The 22,044-nt window shown below is 37.9% G+C and overlaps 1 protein-coding gene across 1 annotated transcript in view; it reads right to left on the bottom strand.

The window, feature by feature from the left end:
* Positions 1-1,377: 1,377 nt before the first annotated feature.
* mmp11a (matrix metallopeptidase 11a) overlaps positions 1,378-22,044 on the bottom strand; it is a 35,275-nt gene continuing 14,608 nt past the window's right edge. Inside the window, 13 exon segments of the mRNA XM_063897447.1 lie at positions 1,378-1,593; positions 2,227-2,317; positions 2,881-3,076; positions 4,790-4,883; positions 4,967-5,040; positions 5,114-5,179; positions 6,565-6,672; positions 10,515-10,786; positions 11,276-11,536; positions 12,047-12,251; positions 13,374-13,612; positions 14,458-14,591; positions 17,385-17,528. Of these exon segments, the coding sequence (XP_063753517.1) occupies positions 1,494-1,593; positions 2,227-2,317; positions 2,881-3,076; positions 4,790-4,883; positions 4,967-5,040; positions 5,114-5,179; positions 6,565-6,672; positions 10,515-10,786; positions 11,276-11,536; positions 12,047-12,251; positions 13,374-13,612; positions 14,458-14,591; positions 17,385-17,528 (1,984 nt within the window). The 3' untranslated portion in view covers positions 1,378-1,493.

Raw genomic sequence — 22,044 nt, 5'->3', positions numbered from 1 at the left:
TTCCTGTAGATTGTTGTTTAGGTTTTTGTGCATGTAAATGGTCCACAAAGGCTAAAATCCCAAAGTTCCCTCCCCCCAGGTTACCATGTTAAACAAGTTTGTAATTTTTTGTTTTGTTTAATGTAAGTCTCAAATGAAAGGCTGTAGTTTAATTTCTAGAACAAATTCAGTTTCAACTGCAATACTGGTCAGCAAAATTACAATTAGACAAAATCTTAAATTCTTTGTTTTAGATTTTTTTTTTTTTCAAATAAATTCAAATGTTAATTAACAGTTAAGTGCGTGTCAACTCCCCCACATTGTATTATCAATACCATAATGATCTTTCCTATAAATGTTCTTGCTGAAGCTTTATTTTGAATCCCTGCAAACAGAAACCTTTTCTTGACTAAAATGTTCCACAGTGCCGTGTTATGACTGGGATTGAAGTATGTGTGGTTGTCCGACGCTCCCACAGAGACTTGTTTGCTTGTTGTTGCGCTAAGCAATTTCCATTTTGTTCCCCAGTGTTTGACCCACAAAAGGCAGCGGGTGAAAGTGCAGAGTGTGCAGACGGGGCTGATTGGGTTTCAGGAGGTCGGCAGTTCTGTGTGACAACAGCAGGGAGGGAACTGTTTAAACTTCTTTGACACAGTTGGAGTATGCTTTCTTAGGATATTTGTTTACGCTGATAAAGTCCAAGTGAATAGCTTTGTAGAGAGAGATCACGTCAATCACTCACTGTCTCGTTGCTAGGTTTGGGGTTTTGTTAAAAATTCAAATCAAGCATGTGTGTAAATTCCTGACCTTAAACTGCTCATTTGGGGAAAAATCTTGTCCAATAACAAGCTTTTAATTAAGCCCACGCATCTTATTGACCTCAGAAAGAGGTTACATTAATCCTCGTATAAAACTTCCGGACATTCATTTGATTGCCCCCCGATAAAGACCCAGAGATCCCATAGAAGGCTAAATACAAAAATGTTATTGTAAATCGACCTTAAGGTGCCCTGTTGCGTTTTGTGGAACAGAAAAGAATATTGTCTTTACCGATATTGTGTGTACCTTCGAAGTCTCACTTTTCTTCCTCTTCCTTTAAATCCTGCAGTGTTGATTTGCTTTTGGTATTTCTCTTCCCTGCCTTTCATGTCGCCCCGTGCTTGTGAGCGATACAAACAAAACGGGGACCTACTCGTAAAAACATTGCTCTGCTGAATCGTGGTCAAATGTACTCTAGAGTAATCTCTTTTAAGTTGCTCCCCCACAAAAACAGTTACTTTGTACGTCTTCTTTCTACCCATGATTCAATTATGTTTTGTCCGAAAGACACTTCTGTATAGGGCAAATAGACTCTCCGTAGTAAAAATATGGTGAATATTCATGATGCTGATGTGCAGATCAATTTTCAAATGTCTTTACTGCATTCTGCAACGAGTCAGGGCTCCACAGATCCACATCTTGTAACTGTCTTCCTGTGTCTTCAGATTTATCCAGACTTTTGGGGACTTGTATTGTTAGTCTTGCGGCTCCTCGTCCTGCATCAGATCTCCATCCTGCTGTTCTTCATGGAGCAGACGGTAGTCTGGGTCTTCCGGCTGATCAAACATGGCCCGCCTGTGAGGAGAAAAGGGGGTCTCATGATGTTGACAAAACATATATCTTTTTGCATTACTTGTATACGATAGAAAATACCTAATTTACTTTGTATTAATATCTATCTGGGGCCGTATTAGGGTTAACATTTTCTGCAAGGGATCTCTTTCCAAACGACTTATAGCAGCCCTATTGAGCCTTTTGGCGTTTTCCCTTTCCTGTTACATGGGTTTTTTGCGCATGTTAATGGTCTGCAAAGCCTCAAATCCTAAAGTCCGTCCCCCCTGCCCGAAACACCTCCATTGGACTCATTTGTTTACTTCTGTAACATAGTGACATCCCTATGGAACAATCTCGCTTTACTGGCTAGCGCGCCAACACATTGTTCGTTATAGGTTAAGAGGCGGGACATCTCTAAGTGGTTGACCAATCACAACAGAGCCAGCCAGCCAACCAATCAGAGCAGACTGGGCTCTGGTTTCAGACAGAGGGTAAAAGAGGTGCTGCAGCACAGGCAGTATGAGAAAAATAAAGAGCTTTTTGAACATTAGAGCATGGAAACGTCCCAGTGGAGACACAAAATACAAATATGAAACCTGTAAATTAGCATAATATGTGCTCTTTAAAGTTTAGAAAATAAAATCTTGGACTTACAGAAGCTCTGGCGTCATCAGCAGTCTCCGTCCTCCCAGCTGGTTTGGAAAAACGTCTTCCAGGAAGTAGTACATGTGACCCACACTGATACCTGAGGAAAGAGAGAGGTAAACACACGCTCTGTAGTTTTTATTTCACTAGACCAACACGTGGATCTGACACTGAAAGTAGTCCCCGGGAAATTCGCTAAACAATCCTGTTAATTAAATAAAAACTACAATAACCAGCTGTATTAGTTAATTAATGAGCCTTTTAAAATCTCTAACTGTAAACTTAGTCAGTAGGAACCAATGGGTTTGGAGCAACACACAGGAAGTCAGGAAGGATTCACTAAAACATTATTATATTTTATTTTCATTGGATATTTTGAACACAAGTATTGCTCTGTAGTTTACCCCACTAGCTTTTTATATTTTTATGGTATAGTTTATGATATTTAAATAGGATCCATTTTGAACTGATAGGAGGCTAATATTGCAATTCAGACCCCTGCTATTTGATTATATAAGTTGTTTACGTTGCAGGTTTCTTGATTTCTTTACATTGTCTTAAGTTGAATGTTTAGCCATCCTAAACATATGCCAAATATCTGAGCAGATTATTAGGAGTTAGAGGTTGCCTTAGATGTTGGCATTTGTTTAAATGTTTTTATACCTAGGAGGTCCACCACAATGGAGTTTCCGAGCAGCAGCGAAAATCCCATTAGCACCCAAGGGAGGAAAGGCGCCTGGAAGTTCAGGAGGCCGAAGAAGTTCATGCGTACGAACGGATGTCTTCTACTCCACACATACACCAGCATGATGATGAAGGCCTGGCCCAGGAAGAAGACGTTGGCGATCAGACCGAACAGCTGAGGGTTCTCAGGTTAAATACAACTCATCACTCAGTTTTATTTTCATTAGGACGATAAAAACCCCACATCCTGGTTTAATTGTAGATTTAAGTTTCAGCGTAACAGACATTAATCAAAAAACCTTCAGAAATAATTTGTTTTAGTCAAACCAGAACTAATAAAGTAGCAGCTGGAAAGAAAGCTGCTTTAAAGAAGTTACTGCTCTCTGTATCTCGTGTATATGGAAGTCCATTTCTGCCACAATAAGGGAAAAACTAATTAAAAAGTAAACATTGATAACAACAAAAATGGTAAATCATGTTTAAATCAAGCTCATGAGTGACTGTAATGACATAGTAAGTCAAAAATTAAGAACTATCCATCTACTGTAACAACATTTTACAGTAAAAGTCACATATTTTACTTCTCATAATAATCGTTTGGTTTCTCAAAACCTTACAAAGAGTTTTTATTTATTTATTATTATTTACTACTTTTTGATACCAGGAGGCCAATTTGTCAGAGCGTTTTGTTTACGAATGCTAAACCCTTCACAATAAAAGTCTGCCTAAGCTTGTTACTGTCCTGATAACACACTCCACACTGATATTACAATGGAATTAGACTTGCTTATAAAACTGTTCATTAAACATCACACGGCTCCAGAGAAACCCATAAAGCCCCACATTGACCGTTTCAAAGCCGCCCAGGGGGACGTCTGCTGTGAGCAGACCCAGGACAGTATCATTAACCTGGAATGTGAACAACAACTTTCTGGCTAAAATCTGCTGAGCATCCACAAAAAGAACGAGCTGTACAGTAGCAGGCTTTACATGCTTTTAGCCAGAAGCGACCTAGACATAAGCATGTTACGCCTTAAAGGATCCGTTCACGCAATGTCAACTACAAAGAGCGTGGTTCATGTGTCAACTCTAGTTGTATCTAACTGAAGATTGTTTGGTTTTAATTATCAATATTTTTAAATTTAGTTTCATCCCTTGGGATAGCTGTTATCAGGTGGATTTTGATCGTTTTTAAGTAAAAGCTTCTATGTTTTTTATTTTTCCATTGCAAATGTCTCTCGTTTCTCTTTAGGAGCGTTGGTTGGACATTCTAAGGAAAAGTGACACTTTTCTTAGTTATTTGATATTTAAATGGCATTGTTAAGTATTAATCTTTAATATATCTTTCTTTCTTCCTTCCAAATATCTTGATAAATGCCGGGCTGTCCTTAAGTTCCACTGATACTTTAAAAAAACATTATGGTAAAAATGTTATCTAATCTTGGTGAGAAAATGTGTTTTTGTCTAATTTATGAGATGACCCTTTAGGGAATTATTTATTTATTTAATATTTTGTGTTTTACTAGAACACGTTGACGTGCTTTAATGTCCAAAAATCAAATTATTTTCTCCTACAGTCCGTCTAAACATTCCTGGTTTCAACCTCTGTCTGAAACGGTTCCTGCGCCTTGCTCTTTAAGAAATACCCAGAAAAAAAGCCAAATCTGATTTGATTCTGATTGGCTTGCTAGAAAGTTATGGTGTAGTTTTTCAAACCTCATTGAATCCAATGTTTTCTGAACATAAATCCAAAATGTATGTGTACAAGCTCTGAAAAAGTGGGTTTCCGATGTACGTCCCATTTAAGGATGTAATGACAGCGAGAGTTTAAGCATTATTACAGTAGAACGTAAAAACGTATTTCTTTTGCTAAACATCTGAAGGATACAGTCATCACGGTTCCTCCAAACAGGAACATGAAAACAAAATCTGCCGTCCTTCCCCGGAAACAGCCTTCCTCCAGCATCCGACAGTATCGGTACCTTTCTTTTGTTAAGGATTCCACTGCATGAACATAATGTTAGACTTTATGGTACTGGAAAAACAATTCTGTGATAAAAGATACAGAAAGATGATGTTGAACACGAAGCTGAATCCAACAGAACCAAAGAAGAGGAAGCTGGTTATCAGGCGCCATATCTGAGGCAGAAAACAACTGTCATTATTAAAACATACAATGTGGCCATGTTTTGAATAAATTAGTAAATGTTACCTGGTATCGTCTGATTATGAGGTCTGGGTTAAAATACAGCTGGAAGGGGGTAATGACCTCAAGTTGCTAAAAAAAAAAATCAAATTGGGAATTAAGACATTCATAGGTATTGATCTGTTTGTAGGTGAACACTGGAACACATCATTGTGTTGGATTGATGGGATTTATTACCAGAGACGGAATATAATATTCATTGCTATGTTTTTAAGTGTGTATGCATGTGATCACCTAAAACTAAGAACCGCAGTGTTTTTGTTAGCTTGGTTTGAAAGGCTCATGCTAAGCTAACAAGAAAAAAAAACGTGATTCTTAGTACATAGGAAGTGTGCCATGTTTCACCACCATGTTTTCTACAGTAGCCCAGAATGGAACATCTAAGAGCTACATCCACATGTAGCCCAAATTTTAACAAAAGTTTTAGAAAAATCAGAAGTAGTTTATTTGAATGTGTGCTTGTTTATTTCAACTAACGTTATGCAGTTATAAGAGGATGTTTATTTGATATAAACAGTAGGTGGTGCTATTTGTCTAGTCAGAAAACCATTATTAGACGAAAAGCGCACAACAAGATAAGATTATTAAAAAAGGATTTATTGTAGAATTTTGCCCACGCTTAATGAACGTTACTAAACGCTAAATCTGATTCGATTGCACTCTGCACATTTGTTTTCATTTATAAACTATCTTTTCCACCCAGCCAAACAAGATAACTTTGAAGCTGTATTTGAAGATTTTTTTTAAATTTTCAGCGTTACATACGTTGAATATGCTTAATAAAATAGTGGATGTTAACACACTTAGTAGTTTTAGATAGGGTGTTTTTAATAGTATCTTTAAGTCTCCCTATTTAGCATTAATAAGCAGTATATAAACATTTTAATAAATAATCATATTAAACGTTTGCGAGAACTTTAACTCCACATGTTGGCAGACACGGGTGGAGGCTGGTGTATTAACAGATATTAGATGACATTAAATGACTTGAAATCCACTTTAACAAACAGATCTACTGTGTTCACCACTTTCATCTCAGTAATTTACCTTCACATGAACTACTTTACACTTCCACTGACACCTATATTATATCCAATGCAAAACTGTAGGATCAGCTGTATTGTTGTTATGTATGGCAGGAATGCACAATGAAATGCAGCCGTAGCCCCTTCTGTGCTATACACACAGACAATGTGTAGCCAAACATTTTACATTTGAATGTAATTGAACAAATATAAGTGCAATAAAATCAGCACTAAAGAAATACATTAAAAAGCAGTTACATGTATTAATATATAGCTTAGATAAAATCAGAATATGCTTGCTGACAACGTTTTTTAAAAAAGGAACCTAAACTTAGTAGGCTAAGTAGTAGTGATCCAAGTTTGGTGGCCAGAGTTTAACCTGTGGTTGTTGCTGTTGTTGTTGTTGTTGTTGTTGTTGTCGTGATTTCTTACCACAGCAGCAGTGGTGAGGACGCAGGCGGTGGTGTATGCTCGTGTCACCACGGGGATCTGAAAATACTCCTGAGTGAAGCTGTGAGCCATCGCTGCTGCTGCTGCTCACTGTCAGTCATCATCTACTCACTGAATCAACAGCCCAGATCCCGCCCCCTCACTGCCTCCGGCCAATCAGATTCACCCTTCAATTAACACCATCCACCCCACATAACTCTTTTGACATGCTATGGTCACTTTTAAAGCAAATACATCAGAATTCAGGTGCAGAAATATAAAGATAAGGATTTTTTTTTTTTGTGATTCACCCCAGTCTTGTGATACCTCCATATTTATTATTCAACAATAATTTCTTAGTCTCCCTTTTCAAAAAGTATTTAAATGATGTCTGATTTACCTTACCTTTGAAAAAAAAAATGTTTTAAGAGAAACTTTACATACCTATAATAACATAAGAACTTATGGACAGTGGTTGCAAATTAGCTTCGGCTAGAAACTTTTATGCATGACATCTGTTTTGTATTTTATATGAAATAATGTTTAATGCGTTTGTCCCTGATCAATAAACGTCTAAATATGATACTTGCACAACAAAAAGCAGACTAATTCAAATAATAACAATAACAATTACCCTTACGCACTTTGTATTTACATTTGTGTTGGTATAAAAAAAAAAGAATTAAAACAAATCTAACTACTTTAAAGAAATTGCATAGTACTGATACTTGTATAACAATAAGATAAATAATTAATAAAAGAAAACATGATTTATATTATGAATATAATAATGATAATAATAATATTAATAATAATAACAATAATAATAATGATATAATTCAACTGATTTTGTGACTATGAATACATTTACAAATTTCTAATTTAAAATAATTTCCCCCCAAAAAATTTGGTGAACTTTTATTTTAAAAATCTAAACATCATTGTGTTAGATTAAAGATCCTTTATTTATTAAAAAAAGGTTTTTAGTTTTGTAGCAAAATGTTTTAAATACAGCTAATTTCTAAGTCCAAAAGTTCAACATAAATGGGATGATTTTTAATAAAAAAATAAAACTGATGTTAATCAAATTTCCATTGGCCAGGAAGCATACCGTACTTATATGTCTTTCAACGAGTTTAATTCCACACAAATAGAAGCGTATTTGACTATGCACAACATGTAAAAAAGATAACATCATTTCTGATGAAATATTTATTCACTATGTGACTATGCACTATGTAAGTATGCAATAGTTTTGAAACAATATTAAATCCACTTTAATCTCTCCATACACATCGTTTGGAAAAAGGTTATGGTTTTATTAGAAAGCAAACAATAATACATTTCAATGCACCAGGTATGGGCTACATATGAGTAAAAAAAATAGTAATCACATGTATGTACAACAAACTTTTGTTTAGTTGTTTGTGTATAAATATTATTTCACTGATTAAACCTTGAGTTGCAGAAACAATACAAATAACAAAGTCTGAATGATGACTCGTCAGCGTCCTGCACTGAAAAACTAACATCTGAGGAACAACACAGTCTGAACTAAGCCTTCACATCTCAAGCGCTGCAACAATGACTCAGCGGTTCTCAACCTGGGTCACATGATCCACCCAGAGGTCAGAACATGTCACATGTAAGGTAGTAAAATATGGAAATACTCAAGTTCCTCAAAGTTATACTTGAGTGAATGTTACTTTTCCAACACTGCCAATGAGATTGAATCATTTGTGACTTAACACCTAATTTGCCTTTTGGTTCAGCAAAAAATAGCAAAAGTCTCTTGGTGAAAACCGCTTATCCACGCAGCAGCTTGTGTCCCTGAATGCATCACACTGACCAACCTGATTTGAGCCCTGTGTTTTGATACATAAAAAAGCTTTGACTTCATGAAACATGAGACACAAAAGGAGGAAACATCTGACATCTGCCCTCTAGATGGCGAACTGGAGCTTTTTCACCAACAAAATATCATCATGTTAGAAGAGGGACAACAAAAAATGAAATAAAGGGATGTCATTACATTTTTCTACCTCATATAAATACATCATTTCTTTAAGTCTTCATTTTGTATTATTGTAAAAGTTTCAGGGAAGAAAAATTAGGTAACAATGTTCAAGAAACGCATCAAAATTGGCCAAATATTAGAAAACAATACAATACTTTCTACATAAGGTTTAGAATAAACTAGATAAAGGTCTTTATTATTGAGTTGGGATTTTGCACTCCTTTTTTTGCCTTTCGTTTCTTAATATGAATCTCTAATGCGATATCTGAACTCCTCAGATCAACCTCCAATCAAAAGTCAGCACTGCAGATATTTGCCTCAAGTTAGTCCACATGTTATGTGCCTTTTTAATTTGAGCATTGAAAAACCTGAATGGAAATACCAGTTGAAATATCTTACTTATCACTGAAGCAGTAAAAAACCCACATAAATTCCATATTTCTGTTGAGTTTTCCACATTATTATTTAGTGTTTGCAAAGATGTAATAGCTTTGGGAAGTATTGCTGCAATTGTTTATCTTTATCAACCACACTTCTAATATTTGCACATCAGTAATGGATGAAAGCTGGCATTTTTTATGAACGTTTTCTGGAAATTCGGTTAAAATTTGGACGGAAACTTGAATTTTGTTGACACCAAACAGAGTGTGTGCTGCCGGAGTGACTCACAATAGGGCAAAAAAAAACACAAGTACATCATGCTCAAAGTTATGACCGTGTCACAAAAGAATCCTTATGCAGCTTTTCCAAACCTCTGCATAATAATAGACCGACTTCAAAGTACTGTGCATTTTGTTTTTATGTTCTGATTCATGACCAGTGTGTGTGATTCAGTAAGGCAGGAAAATCAACTGCACATGTGATCGCATCAGCCAACTCTTGTTTACCGACATCATGATTAATGGGTAAAGCGACACAGCATTAATACATGCTCTCAGCTGAGAAAATGTACAAATCCTCCTTCTGCAGCTACAAGTTTGATGTCAGAATTCAAACAATTGAGTATCGGCAGTCCATCCATATGGTGGGCGACCCATGCAAATGCACTACAATGGCCCAAAACAATCCATTAGCAGTTTTAGAAACGATGCAAATAAAAAAAACACAAATGTGTCCAAACACATGCAAATGAAGAAACATCTTCGGCCAACCTGACAATGCGTGTAGAGTTTACTAAAAGCTCAGCATAACGAAACACTTCAAATAAAAAAAGGCAGCAAGAAGCACAAAACACAACAGAACACTTAAAAGTGACGCACACAGCTGGGACCGGAACGCTTGTTGATGTTCGGGGATTATAAAATTGTCACTGTTGGCATAATAAAACCGTTTCATAATCGCAAGTGTTCTGTCAGTGTATTTAATAGGACTAGGTTAACAACGTTAGCTAGCTAGCTTACAGCAGATCTGCAATTATATCAGAAGGAATCATATGATCACATTCTTAAAATAAGCCAATAAAACGTACTTTTTAGGTACGTTTCCAGTGACAGTTGGACAATTTTATAATCCTCGAACGTCAACAAGCACACTGGTCACAGCTGTGTGCATCACCTTTTAGTGTCCCTGTTTGTGTTGCGTTTTGTTCGTACAAAATTTGAGTGAACGCTGCGCATGTTTCTTTAATTTGGTGAATACCAGGTTTCTTCATTTGCATGTGTTTTGGCACTTTTTTAGTTTTTTCTCTCTGCATTGTTTTTTGTAATTGCAATTGATTCTTCTTAATGGGAGTAACACAACAGAATACACGTAATGGAAAACTTCCTTTACAGTTTCCAAAAAAACACAATCAGTCGAACATTCCAGGCTCAAAGACAGGAAGTGAGAGTGATGCAGCATCACACGTTGTTAATACAGGGCCCAGACATTATGGTGACGAAAATGTGCAAAATAAATATGAGTATAACTGCACAGGAGGTGCTTAGTCTGAGGAAACATTACTTGGTTTTCCTGAGAAGAAGGTGTAATAAATGGAGGAAAGCATAAACGGATATATTGCCATCCTTTAATCCGTAGGATGAGCACACAAACGTCATTGCTTCAAGAACTCCTCTTCATAGTCATAAATATCGCTCTTGTTCTCCATAGCTCAAATGTTTCTACAGCCGAAGAAGTCCATGCCAATGTAGCGGGGATAGCCCTCCAAAGAGTTCATGCCAACGGGATCAAACTTCCAGTACTGTCGACCTCGGACAAAGTGAGCGTAGCCTGAAAGAATAGAAATACAGTAAATAAATCAGTCTCAAGAATCTTTCAACGATTTTGGTAGCACATGTAACGTATTTTCAATGTGTTAAATGTCTGCCGTAAAGCCTGCCTTACTGGGAAAACAAAAACAATTGACAATTTGTTTTTTATTTGACGTTTAAGTCAAAGGTTGATTTTTTTTGCTGTAAACTGCGCTGCTAATTTGGAAAAATGCAAAGGATCTGAGAAAAACATCTTTAAAATAGTATCGGAGTTTGAAATTATTCTTGTGATTGAAAGTTGGAAATTTCGGCAATCAAAACAATCATGGATTCCTCAAGTTTCTTAACCATTAAGGGTTGGAGAAATGAAACTGACAGATCCCAACAAACCTACTAGCTTATAAAACCAAAAAAGAAAGATAACTACTGTAGATTAATTATTAATCCCTGGGTGAAATGTGCAGATAGCAACTCTTTCACTTGGTTAGTTTTTGTCTTTGGACCGTACCGTAGATATCCCTGAAAGTGGCGTCCACGTCGTCGGGGATGCCGCTCCAGTCCTGCATGCTGCGTGGGTAGACGGACTCCACCCTGTTCTCTCGGGGGCTGAACTTCCAGTAGCTGCCTGACTTGAAGAAATAGGTGTTGTAGCTTGAGTCGTGGCCCCATCGCAGCGCCGCCTGGATCCCAGACACCGACAGACCCAAACTCCTGATGGACTCCGGCCCTCGGATCTGCATCTCGGCATCGAACACCCAGTAATTCTCACCTGCCCCGAGAGAGAGATGTTGAACAATGGAAGCCATTTATTTCCAGATCTTTTTAGCCACAATCTCAATCGGAGAGTCTATAGTTTACCCTGACAACTCAAGACTTTACCCCTGGAAGATGTTAATAGAAGGTGGAAATGATTCAGAGGTCTGGCAAATAATATGACTTAAAGAAAAAAGAGCAATTAGGGCTCTTAGGAATGAACTCAAGAGATCACAAAAGGTCTTAATTCCCATCACTAGTAATCTGACTTCAAATGATGTTTTGGTCCTCACAGTGAGGAACGTAACTGACATCAGTTTGAAAGAAACATTATTCACCTCTTACCATAACCACATCTAATGGAAATACACACAAACTGAATTACAACCACTCTACGGCTCTGTGTTAATTACCATTTAACACCTGTTTGAACTTGCCTATGGGTGCATGATACTTGGTGATTCCTGCCCTCACATGAAACCCCTAACCACACAACAGCCGAGCTGAAAACGTTGTCGCTGCCCACCTTGAAAGAACCAAATATTCCCTGACTTGTCTTCAAAGGCTGCGTCGATGTTGTTGGGAATCCCCCTCCAGTGACGGGACGCCAGCGCTGGGTAACCGCTCTCCAGATGCCCATCCCTGATCCGCCACACGTAGCCTGACTTAAAGAAGAACAGCTCCCCTCGGATCATAGACACGGCATCAAAGTCTGTCTGGCAGGCGTCAGGCTGGAAATGAGACATAACCGTAAAGTTTCCCACAAGAGGGTTTTTTATTGCAGCAGTATGAAGTATTAAGGAGCCGTTTTATTGTCAGAAAGGGTCCCAAAATAACAACTTAAAAGAAATCTTTTGGCCTGAGACTAAATGACTAAATGACTCTTGACCCTTATTTATCACTGTTGGTTGAAAAAATACCCCCTTGTATGATGTGGTGAAGTGTTATGACCACAGAAACCACTTTGGGATAAAGGGATAAGGCTGGTGCTGTATTCTATATTTCTCTTCTTGACAACAAAGCCCATAAAAAATACCCAATTATTCACCATATTATTCTTTCCTGTGTCATATAGCTCCATTGTGTTCCAAAAACTATTAAAAACCACATCAGTGAGCCACATATACTGCACCAAATGGGGATGAATCCGCCGCTGAATATAGTCCCCAACAAAAACAATATTTACCCCTGATTGAGTAGCTTTTATTTATTTTAAAGATTCATGTCTTTCGTAAGAACTAGTGTGATTGGTCCCAGACGTTGATTGGTTGGTTTTGTTTTAAGTAAATGCCACATTCAGTAGAGCACGGCACCTAATTTGTCCATTGGAATTTCTTGAAGTATTTTCATAAAGAATTTTAGTGTTTGTAAGAGCCGATGAATTTAGAAGTGAGCTCAACTCGATCAAAAGAGATTGTCGGCATTGATAAAAGCTGCTCAACAAAAAAAAACTGACAAGACACCATCAATCAAGCTTATGCTTTTGTTAAGGTTGATCCTCAATGTGGATTAATCCGCCACTGAAAATAGTCCCCTTCAAAAGCACTATTACTTCCTGATTTAGTACACTTCGATAAAAACTAAAGTCACAAACAGTTTAAGGAAATAAGTGAGCCTTTTGTTCTTTTCTTTATTGAAATGAAACTACATCTGTGGGAGCTGTTTGAAAAGATGAATGTTTTCAGTAGGAACCAATGGGATTGGAACTGAGAGCCACATACAGGAAGTCAGAAAGACCTACTAACACATTGTTGGTTTAGGTCTTTTCATGGTATTAGTTGACAATAAGAACATTATTATCGTTATTTTGAGCTGTTTTGATCTGGCCGTATTAATGTACCAGCTCCACTCACATTAGTGACGATCTCGTTGGTCTCGGGGTTGGATTGAGGTGGAGGCGGGGGTGGCGGAGAGGGCAGAACTTGCGGTAGAGCGCCGTATAGGTACTGGATGCCACGCTTGTCATCCTCGCTTAGTCTCAAAGGGTAGGAGAAGGAGTAGTATGCGGACATGATGGCCCCAGGCTCGCGAGAGTGCTGCAGGCCAAGGACGTGCCCGAACTCATGGGCGGCGACCTGGAGAAGGTCTGTGCCTACGAGGGAGAGAGGGGGGGATGTTGGAGAAGACTTAGAGGATGCAAAACCACAGATGGTTCAAATTGTGTCTGGAAATACTTTTCTTTGAATTGATGCTGTGGCAGATTTTGCTATCTGAGATGATAAAGTGCCAACTAAGAGTCATTCAGAAGTCCGTTACTGCTGACTCATTTCCCTTCTTCCTCTCCATGACCTGATAACACCTTGTTACAGATGTGTCACATATAATTGACTTTTCATAGTTGCACCCACGTGAACTCAGCTTGTGATATTTTTCATCCTAGAAAGGTAGGAACTAAAATCATTGCTGGGTTTAAAGATATTTTTTACATTTAGTCAGCTACATGGACTTGGTAAATACTCAAATCTGAGCAATGAATCTTGTGATGTCTTATCTTGAAGACCAGCAAGATAAAAATTGTAGTGTCCAAAGTATGTTCTTTTTCTATTTTAAATGGTATCCTCATTTCATTGGGCATTCATGAACGTCTAATTTCACCCGTTTTACATTTCTTGAATTGCATTGTAATGGTCATTTCATTTCAGTGTTTCTATTGTTATATAATACTTTTTAAATAGTAATATAACTGGTATAAGTAAGGTATCAGTTATTTGTTTACTCATTTTCTCATACTTCTTTTCTAAACCAAGTCAAATTCCTTGTATGGGTACACATAATTGTTCAAAAAAGTCGACACAGTAAACACATTGTACAATGAATTGTATTAATTATTTCTGTTCTACTTGAAGCATTAAAAAAGTCAAAAAAGAAAGAAATGAGAGTTAAACTAAAAGGCTAATCTTTTTTTCTTCTTCTTAATTCTGTCAGATAAACCCTCACCCATGTGGTTTCCGAGGGTCCAGGACTCGTCGTAGTCGAAGTGAATGTCGCCTTGTCGGTGGGTTTTGGGGAAAAAGGCGTGAGCAAGAATCCCACCCGGGCCATCGAAGGGAAGGTTGTCTCCATGCCAGTACCTGCAGGTCCGTAAATTAAACGCTCTGATGAGCACAAGAGGCACTCTGAAGGTTTAAAGTTTACATCAAGTGAAACTTTACAGACGTAATTTTTGATTAAAAAAAATTCAAAGATTTTATTAATTTGACTAATTATTATTGTAGTATTTTTAACCGGCATGGTTATAAAAATATAACTAAATACTTAAATATATAATTTAATTAATTAAAATAAACTGGAGTGTAAAAATAAATCCAAGTCTTTATGGTTTGACTTCCAATCAGTTGGTGAAATAAAAAGAAAGTCTTATCGTAATTTGCGGTAAGTTAAAGAGGCTCTCTCATGCTTCAGGGGGTTTTCCCTTTCCTATAGTGTGTTTTAGTTCTCTCCCACACAACTTTTTGGATCATAGTTTACATTTATAGTTATTGTATACATCTACGTCGCATGAAGAAGCCGGCGATTTTGGGCTGAGTTTTTCGATCCATTTTAACCGATGGAGAAAAATTACTCAAATAAACAAAGTAGATATAATAATAAAACACTGAGTGTAAAATAAACCAATAGCTTTGATTAAAATCAATACGCTTGAAATAGAAATGAAGCGCTGTCTTTCCAGAAAGTAAGAGGTGTCTGCGCCGGGTTTTTTTTCCGTGTGTTAGTCTCTCACAGCCTTTTGGAAAGTTCAGTCTAATAGTTATTAGTATTAATTTATATCGTTATTCCTTCCTGCATTTTTATGGTAAGATAATTTAGGTGTTTTCAATTCATGATGCACCTAATAGCAAATCCTATATTGGATCTATCTTGCACTGTCACAAGACAGCTGTGACAGCAACACTATGCCTCTAAATCATATTCAAAGTAAAAATACAGGAGCCTGCCTGCAACCAAATTACAAAAGGACATGTTAATTGCCACGATTGGCAAACACGACTGTAATCTGTCCTTATGTTTTTTTTTTCATTCCCATCTTTCGGGCTTCGTCCTCTTGTGAAAGATCTAAATAAAATGATTAACAGAGCGATAAAATCTCGTCTTTTTTTCGTTTTGATGTGGTATGATGATCAATGGTTCAAAGTAACTAGAAAGTTAATAAACCAATGTAACCACGAATCCAACAAGGCTAACTAAAAAATTGAAAGACCTGGTTATCAACAATATGTTTTAAATCAAAATATCTAATCCACATGAATTATGAAAGGTGTCAGCATCAATAATCATAATCGTAAGATTTGTCGTATTCAATTAAATGTCAAAAATCTGATTTTTAAGACTAGTTTGGTAGAACGAGATACCATGTATTATTGCTTACTAGAATTCCTGCACGCTCACAGAATTCTGGATATTTTCAGCCAATGCCCACATTTTACAGTTTTTAGCTTTTGATTTTATTTAAGTAAGTAATAATAATTGCTTTTGAGGAGATGTTTCACAGAGAATTCTTGAAAGAATCAAAACACGTGAATTGGTATTTGCAGCCTAATATGGCTTATGTCTGCATTATTTTAATGCTTTTGTTTTCAACGTATTACGTTAGTTCAGGCCAACCCGTAGTTGTGGAAACTCTGCAATGGAGACGTGTCAGGAAACCCTGGAAGAACGAAGGTAAAATTGAATTACTGAGCCGAATGAGCATTGCTGCAGGCCAGATTGATTTAGCGTTCCTAGCCATTCCAAGATTCTCTACGCAGTCCAGAGTTATAACCTTCAGAGTGTATAAACAACATTATCTAATCAGACTAAAAATGGATCCTAAACTGCAAAAATGACAACATGGAAATAAGTACAAAAGACTTCTACGTTCCTAAAAGATTACTAGATGTCCTACGTAAAACACTGGCTCAACAAAACGGCCAACAAAGCGCCCAAGCTGCCCCTCCTTGAGGGAGATTACAGCACCCCCAAAGCCGAAGAACTATGCCATGGGAACACAGACAGAGGAAGAACACTAGAAGGGTTGCATCAGTATACAGATGTTAAGGTTAACGGCTATCATGCCTTATTTATTTGCTTAGAAAGATATTGAAAAAACCTGACATTAGTGTATTTGCGTAAGTTAGAGGGGCCATATTATGCTCATATTTATAGTGTGTGCCTCTACTGTGACATGTTTCCATGCTATGTTCAGAAATGTATCTATTTTTCCCAGTCAGCTCTGATTGGTTAGCTGGCTGACTCAGAGATGTTCCACCCCTTAGCCTAACACGTACAATGTGTTGGAGCACTAGCCAATAGAAGTGCGAGTGTTACATAGTGATGTCATTATGCTATGGAAGTAAAAAAAAGGAGTCCAATGGAGGCGTTTCAGGTAAGGGGGGGGGGGTGTGTGTGGGAAAGAAACTCCCTCTGGAGGGAATTTAGCCTTTGTAGACCATTTACATGCTCAAAAACCTACATATCACACTACAGGTAAGGGAAAACCTTGAAAAAGCATGTGGCTAACTGTGATGGAGGATTAATTGTGAAAATGTACGAGTGTTGCAACCCTAAAGTGCAAAACTTTCGATAATTATCAGTAGACACAAATTACAGTAGAGGCTGATTGGAATGTGATAAGGACTGCAAATATATACACAGAAGTGATGATCAAAAAGGATCACAAAAATGAATACAGGTATCTGAGGGAAATATGACAGCATGGTTCAAATTGAATACTAATGCACCCAATTGAGATATTTCCATTTTTATAATTTCTTTTCAGAGCAATTATATCTGTCTTTCTTATTTATACATACTGTATAGCATGTTTTACTTTTCCTTTATTATCACTTCTAAAAGATGCTATTTTTCCCCACATCCCAGTCTCCCACCTTGTGAAGTCGATCCGGATATCGGCCTTCCCACTGTGGATCTCTGTGAAGGTGAGTGGGGTGACATCACTCCAGATTTTCAGAGCTTCCTGAAAGACACGTCGAACCTTCTCCTCGCCTATCTGCCAGGGAAACCGAACTATCCTGTGGGAGATCAGTTCAGGTGTCACACACACACACACACACACACACACACACACACACACACACACACACACACACACACACACACACACACACACACACACACACACACACACACACACACACACACACACACACACACACACACACACAGAGGATATACTGTATATTAGAGAAGCAGAGAGGGACCACCAGCCTTGCGTGCCTCCCTCTAATCTCATATCTGTCTCATCAGCGGGGGAGGTGTGCTGTTACTGACACCCCCAGGCTCCATTTCCTTTTAGGTAAAACCACCCAGTTTGATCAATAAGAAAAATAATAAAAACATCCTTATTATTATTAATAATAATAATAATACATTTTATTTATATAGCGCTTTTCTAAAAACGCAAAGACACTTTACAGAGACACAATTCATAAAAGCACAATTAAAACAACACACTTTTAAAACACAATATTCATTTACAGTTTAAAAGCAGTTTTGAAAAGGTGAGTTTTGATCTGGGATTTAAACATTGGGAGGTCGGGGCAGTCATGGATGTTTTTGGGGAGTGAGTTCCAGAGGGAGGGGGCAGCAACAGAAAAGGCTCTGTCCCCCCAGGTCCGGAGTTTGGTCCTGGGAGGAAGTGAGAGGAGATTTGCGTCTGACGAGCGGAGGCTGAGGAAAGGAGTGTGGTGCTGGAGCAGGTCTGTGAGGTAGGAGGGGGCCTGGTGATGGAGGGCTTTATGGGTGAGGAGAATGATTTTGAAGTGGATGCGTTGTGGGACGGGGAGCCTATTGCGTTGTGGGACGGGGAGCCTATTCAACCAACAGGTTTATTTGCACCTCAAATAAAAATATCACTCCTGCAGTAAAATGAGAAATGGTTTCACTTTGGAATAATGAATTAAAAACCAAACAAATCTGTTGGTAATTAGATGAATTTTGAGAGTAATTGCTTGTTTCACACTTTTGGAGAAATTATATAAAAAGTGTCACAATTTTTATTCCATGCACAGACAGTGTAAAGATTTATAAAAAACATTACAGTGCATCTATTTGTGGATTTCTGTAATTATCTTTTTGAAGGCAAGAAACAAACACTTTAGTAGACAGCTACGGTACGGAAGCAGAGTGATGCATAAAGATAAAAAAAAGACACCGGCATTTTACCTGAAAAAAGAAAATATTCATGTTTCACTGATTAAAAAATATGAATTAAAAATGTATATCATATATTATTAAATGAATACATTATTGCTGAATAAAAATACACACAGGAGAGAAAGTAATGTACATCAGACTTAAATGGCTCACTGAAAATAAAAAAGAATGGGTCCCAAGAATTGTTTATTCTCACTTACTGTCTGTAGTGACCTTTCAAAGGGATAGTCGGGCGAAAATTGACCCCAGGGTCTTTTTCTGCATGAAAACTGATCAAGTAAGCCCTCCAGAGAGTTTTTTTCATTCATCATGCAGTATTGAGCTTGCCCTGAAAAACCGATAGCAACGCTACTAGCCAAAATGGCTTACAGTGCATTCGATCGGGGCAGTGCGCAGAACACTTCCAAAACGGCATTTTTTTAACCACTAACATTGCTCGAAATAGCACCAAACCTCTGCAGTAGCATGACTAGGGTCCCTACACATAAAACGGAGCACCAACAACGTAGTTTGCAAACCCGAAGTTTATTAAAAGGAACTGTTTTACAAGACTCACCAACTGCCCCCCATTCCAGCTCCTCTCCTAGAAAAGTCGGCACAAGTCGATTATCGAATGCACCGGAGTTCAGTTCAAGGAGGAATGTCTAGGAATGTATAATTCCAATGAAAGGAGTTGCATGTAAGTTACAGGCAACTCCTTTCATTTCCGTGTCAACACTCACTAGATATGAATTTCCATGGAATTAGACATTCCAAAACATTCCTCCTTGAACTGAACTCCAGTGCATTTGATAATCGACTTGTGCGGACTTTTCTTGGAGAGGAGCTGGAATGGGGGGCAGTTGGGGAGTCTTGTAAAACAATTGTTTTTAATAAACTTCGGGTTTGCAAACTACGTTCTTGGTGCTCCGTTTTATGTGTAGGGACCCTAGTCATGCTAGTGCAGAGGTTTGGTGCTATTTCGAGCAATCTGCGCACTGCCCCGATCGAATGCACTGTAAGCCCTTTTGGCTATTAGCGTTGCTCCCGGTTTTTCAGGGCAAGCTCAATACTGCATGATGAACAAAAAAAACTCTCTGGAGGGCTTACTTGATCGGTTTTCATGCAGAAAAAGACCCTGGGGTCAATTTTCGCCGGACTATCCCTTTAAAGGGCCAGTAAGCACATTTTGTAACCGCTGGACGGAGCCAGTCTAGTTGTTTGGCACCATTTCTTTTGCTAAGCTAATGTAGCCGACAAATAAGCATTTACCCCAAATTATCAAGCTACTCTTGCAACTAACAACTGTGCAGTCTGATACATCAATAGAAACAAGTTTCATGCTTTGTAAAACTTTCTGGTATGTGTGTGAGGGATGGAGAACCACGGTCTGTGGGTGAATTACAAAGCTGTCAGGACGTGCCTGTAGCGCTTCCAGCTATAGCACGGGTTGCAAATTGCCACTTGCAAACACAGATTGATATTTTGGCACAATGATGCTAAAACTGAAGAGCTGACTCTTAAAAAAAAGCAGAGATTAAACAAAACGAGATACAACAAGTTGATTAAAAAGAGTTCGAGGTGCAGATTTTAATCTTTGGAAAAGGGCCAGGCTAGCTGTTTACCATTTCCACTCATTATGCTAAGTTAGACTAACGTGTTAGGACTCCAGATATACAGTAATCAGTCATTACATGAATAAAGCTCTCTCACTCAAAGAATAAACTAGCTGTATTAACCAAACATTTGATCTATTCCTTTAACTTGATTGATTCTGGATACTATCGTTTTCTTGTTTATTAAAGGTTTCCAGATCACCTCATTATATGCTAATCTCTTCAGGGGTCTGCATGCACAGATTTCATTGGTGTAAAATTATAAAGTTAAAATTTGCTGCGTCATTTTTGTCACAACTGCAGAACATACCGACAATATTTTTTTCTGGCTGGCAATCCGTTCTTGCTTTTCATCATGCACGGAGGGTCAAAAGGGACAGGAAGCAGCAGGGTTTATGGGAAATGTGGTCTTAATTTAGAAGAATCACTAGCAATAAAAGTAAAACTGACGTGCATGTCATCCACGGTCACTGTTATTCATAAAGTATATACTCTAAGGCGACAGGAAGAGTTACATTTCCTTACATGTTTTTGTTTAAATCGCACACTTAAATTTGATACCAAAAGTATTAATAACACTGACATAGAAAACGTTTGATCATAATTCTAAAGTGTGCAACAAGACTCAAGCAAAGATGCTTATATTCGCTCAGAGGGACTGCCATTTGCACATGAACTTTGCTCAGAGCAAATATTGAGCTAATCACTTTTTATAATCCTAAAATTAAAGAGGAAATATTTTGTAAATATGACCTACATTGCTGAGACTTGAAAGGGGAATTACACTAGTTTTTTTTTAATGATAATGCAGACGAGCTTGTCACTGTAGTTTTGTGAAATGCCAAGAGGAAGTAGCGCACTGTTAGGGATTATGTTCAGTGGCAGAGCTACACATTTGGGGATTTTGTATTTCTTGCAGCTGGACGATAAATGTGGGTTGAGTAAAAAAATGAAGACACACTGAAAAACTCACTGTGCTTTGAATACTTTTTTACAATCAGTGTTGGGTTACTTTAAAAATGTACTCTGTTACAGTTACTTATAAACAAATGTAATCAACAATGATGTCACCCTTTTTTTATGTGACTGAAGGGAATAAGGTAACTTTTTTTTTATCCTGATCATGCAAGCCTTCACAACAGTGAAAGAAGATATGTATATCAGGCTTTCACAAACACAAGGTATTTGTTATTAGATACATTCTCTGTTTGATTTAAGTTTAACACTGTTTTGCTTTGTGTGTTTGCAGGAGTAAGATCAAATTGGACTACTTTGTTTACTTCCGTAACATAATGGCATCACTATGTAACACTCACGCTTCTATTGGCTGGGGCGGGACATACCCGACACATCTCTAAGCGGTTGACCAATCACAACAGAGCCGGCCAGCAAACCAATCAGAGCAGACTGGGCTCTGGTTTCAGACAGAGGGTGAAAGGAGGTGCTGCAGCACAGGCAGTATGAGAACAATAAAGAGCTTTTGAACATTAAAGCATGGTGACATGTAACAGTAGAGGCACAAAATACAAATATGAAGCTGAAAATGAGCAGAATAGGACCCCTTTAAAAAAACACATTTTCCCACTCATCCTTTAGTCATTTAGAAGGGCAAAGAATCAATGGTGGCCCTGTAAGGTCGTGTAGAAGTATAGTTTGACCTTGACGGTCTCTAGCCTGGGCCCTGGTTAACCACTTCACTTTGTCAGGTGTCACTGATAGCGCTTTATTGTTCTGATCCAGCAGAATCGTATTAGTTTGCGGCCGGTGCTGCCCCCCC

This window comes from Eleginops maclovinus, chromosome 12 (assembly GCF_036324505.1).
Source record: "Eleginops maclovinus isolate JMC-PN-2008 ecotype Puerto Natales chromosome 12, JC_Emac_rtc_rv5, whole genome shotgun sequence".
In the NCBI taxonomy this organism is placed as follows: Eukaryota; Metazoa; Chordata; class Actinopteri; order Perciformes; family Eleginopidae; genus Eleginops; species Eleginops maclovinus.
Note: the sequence above shows the minus strand (reverse complement) of the source record. Positions and strands in the feature narration are given on the sequence as shown.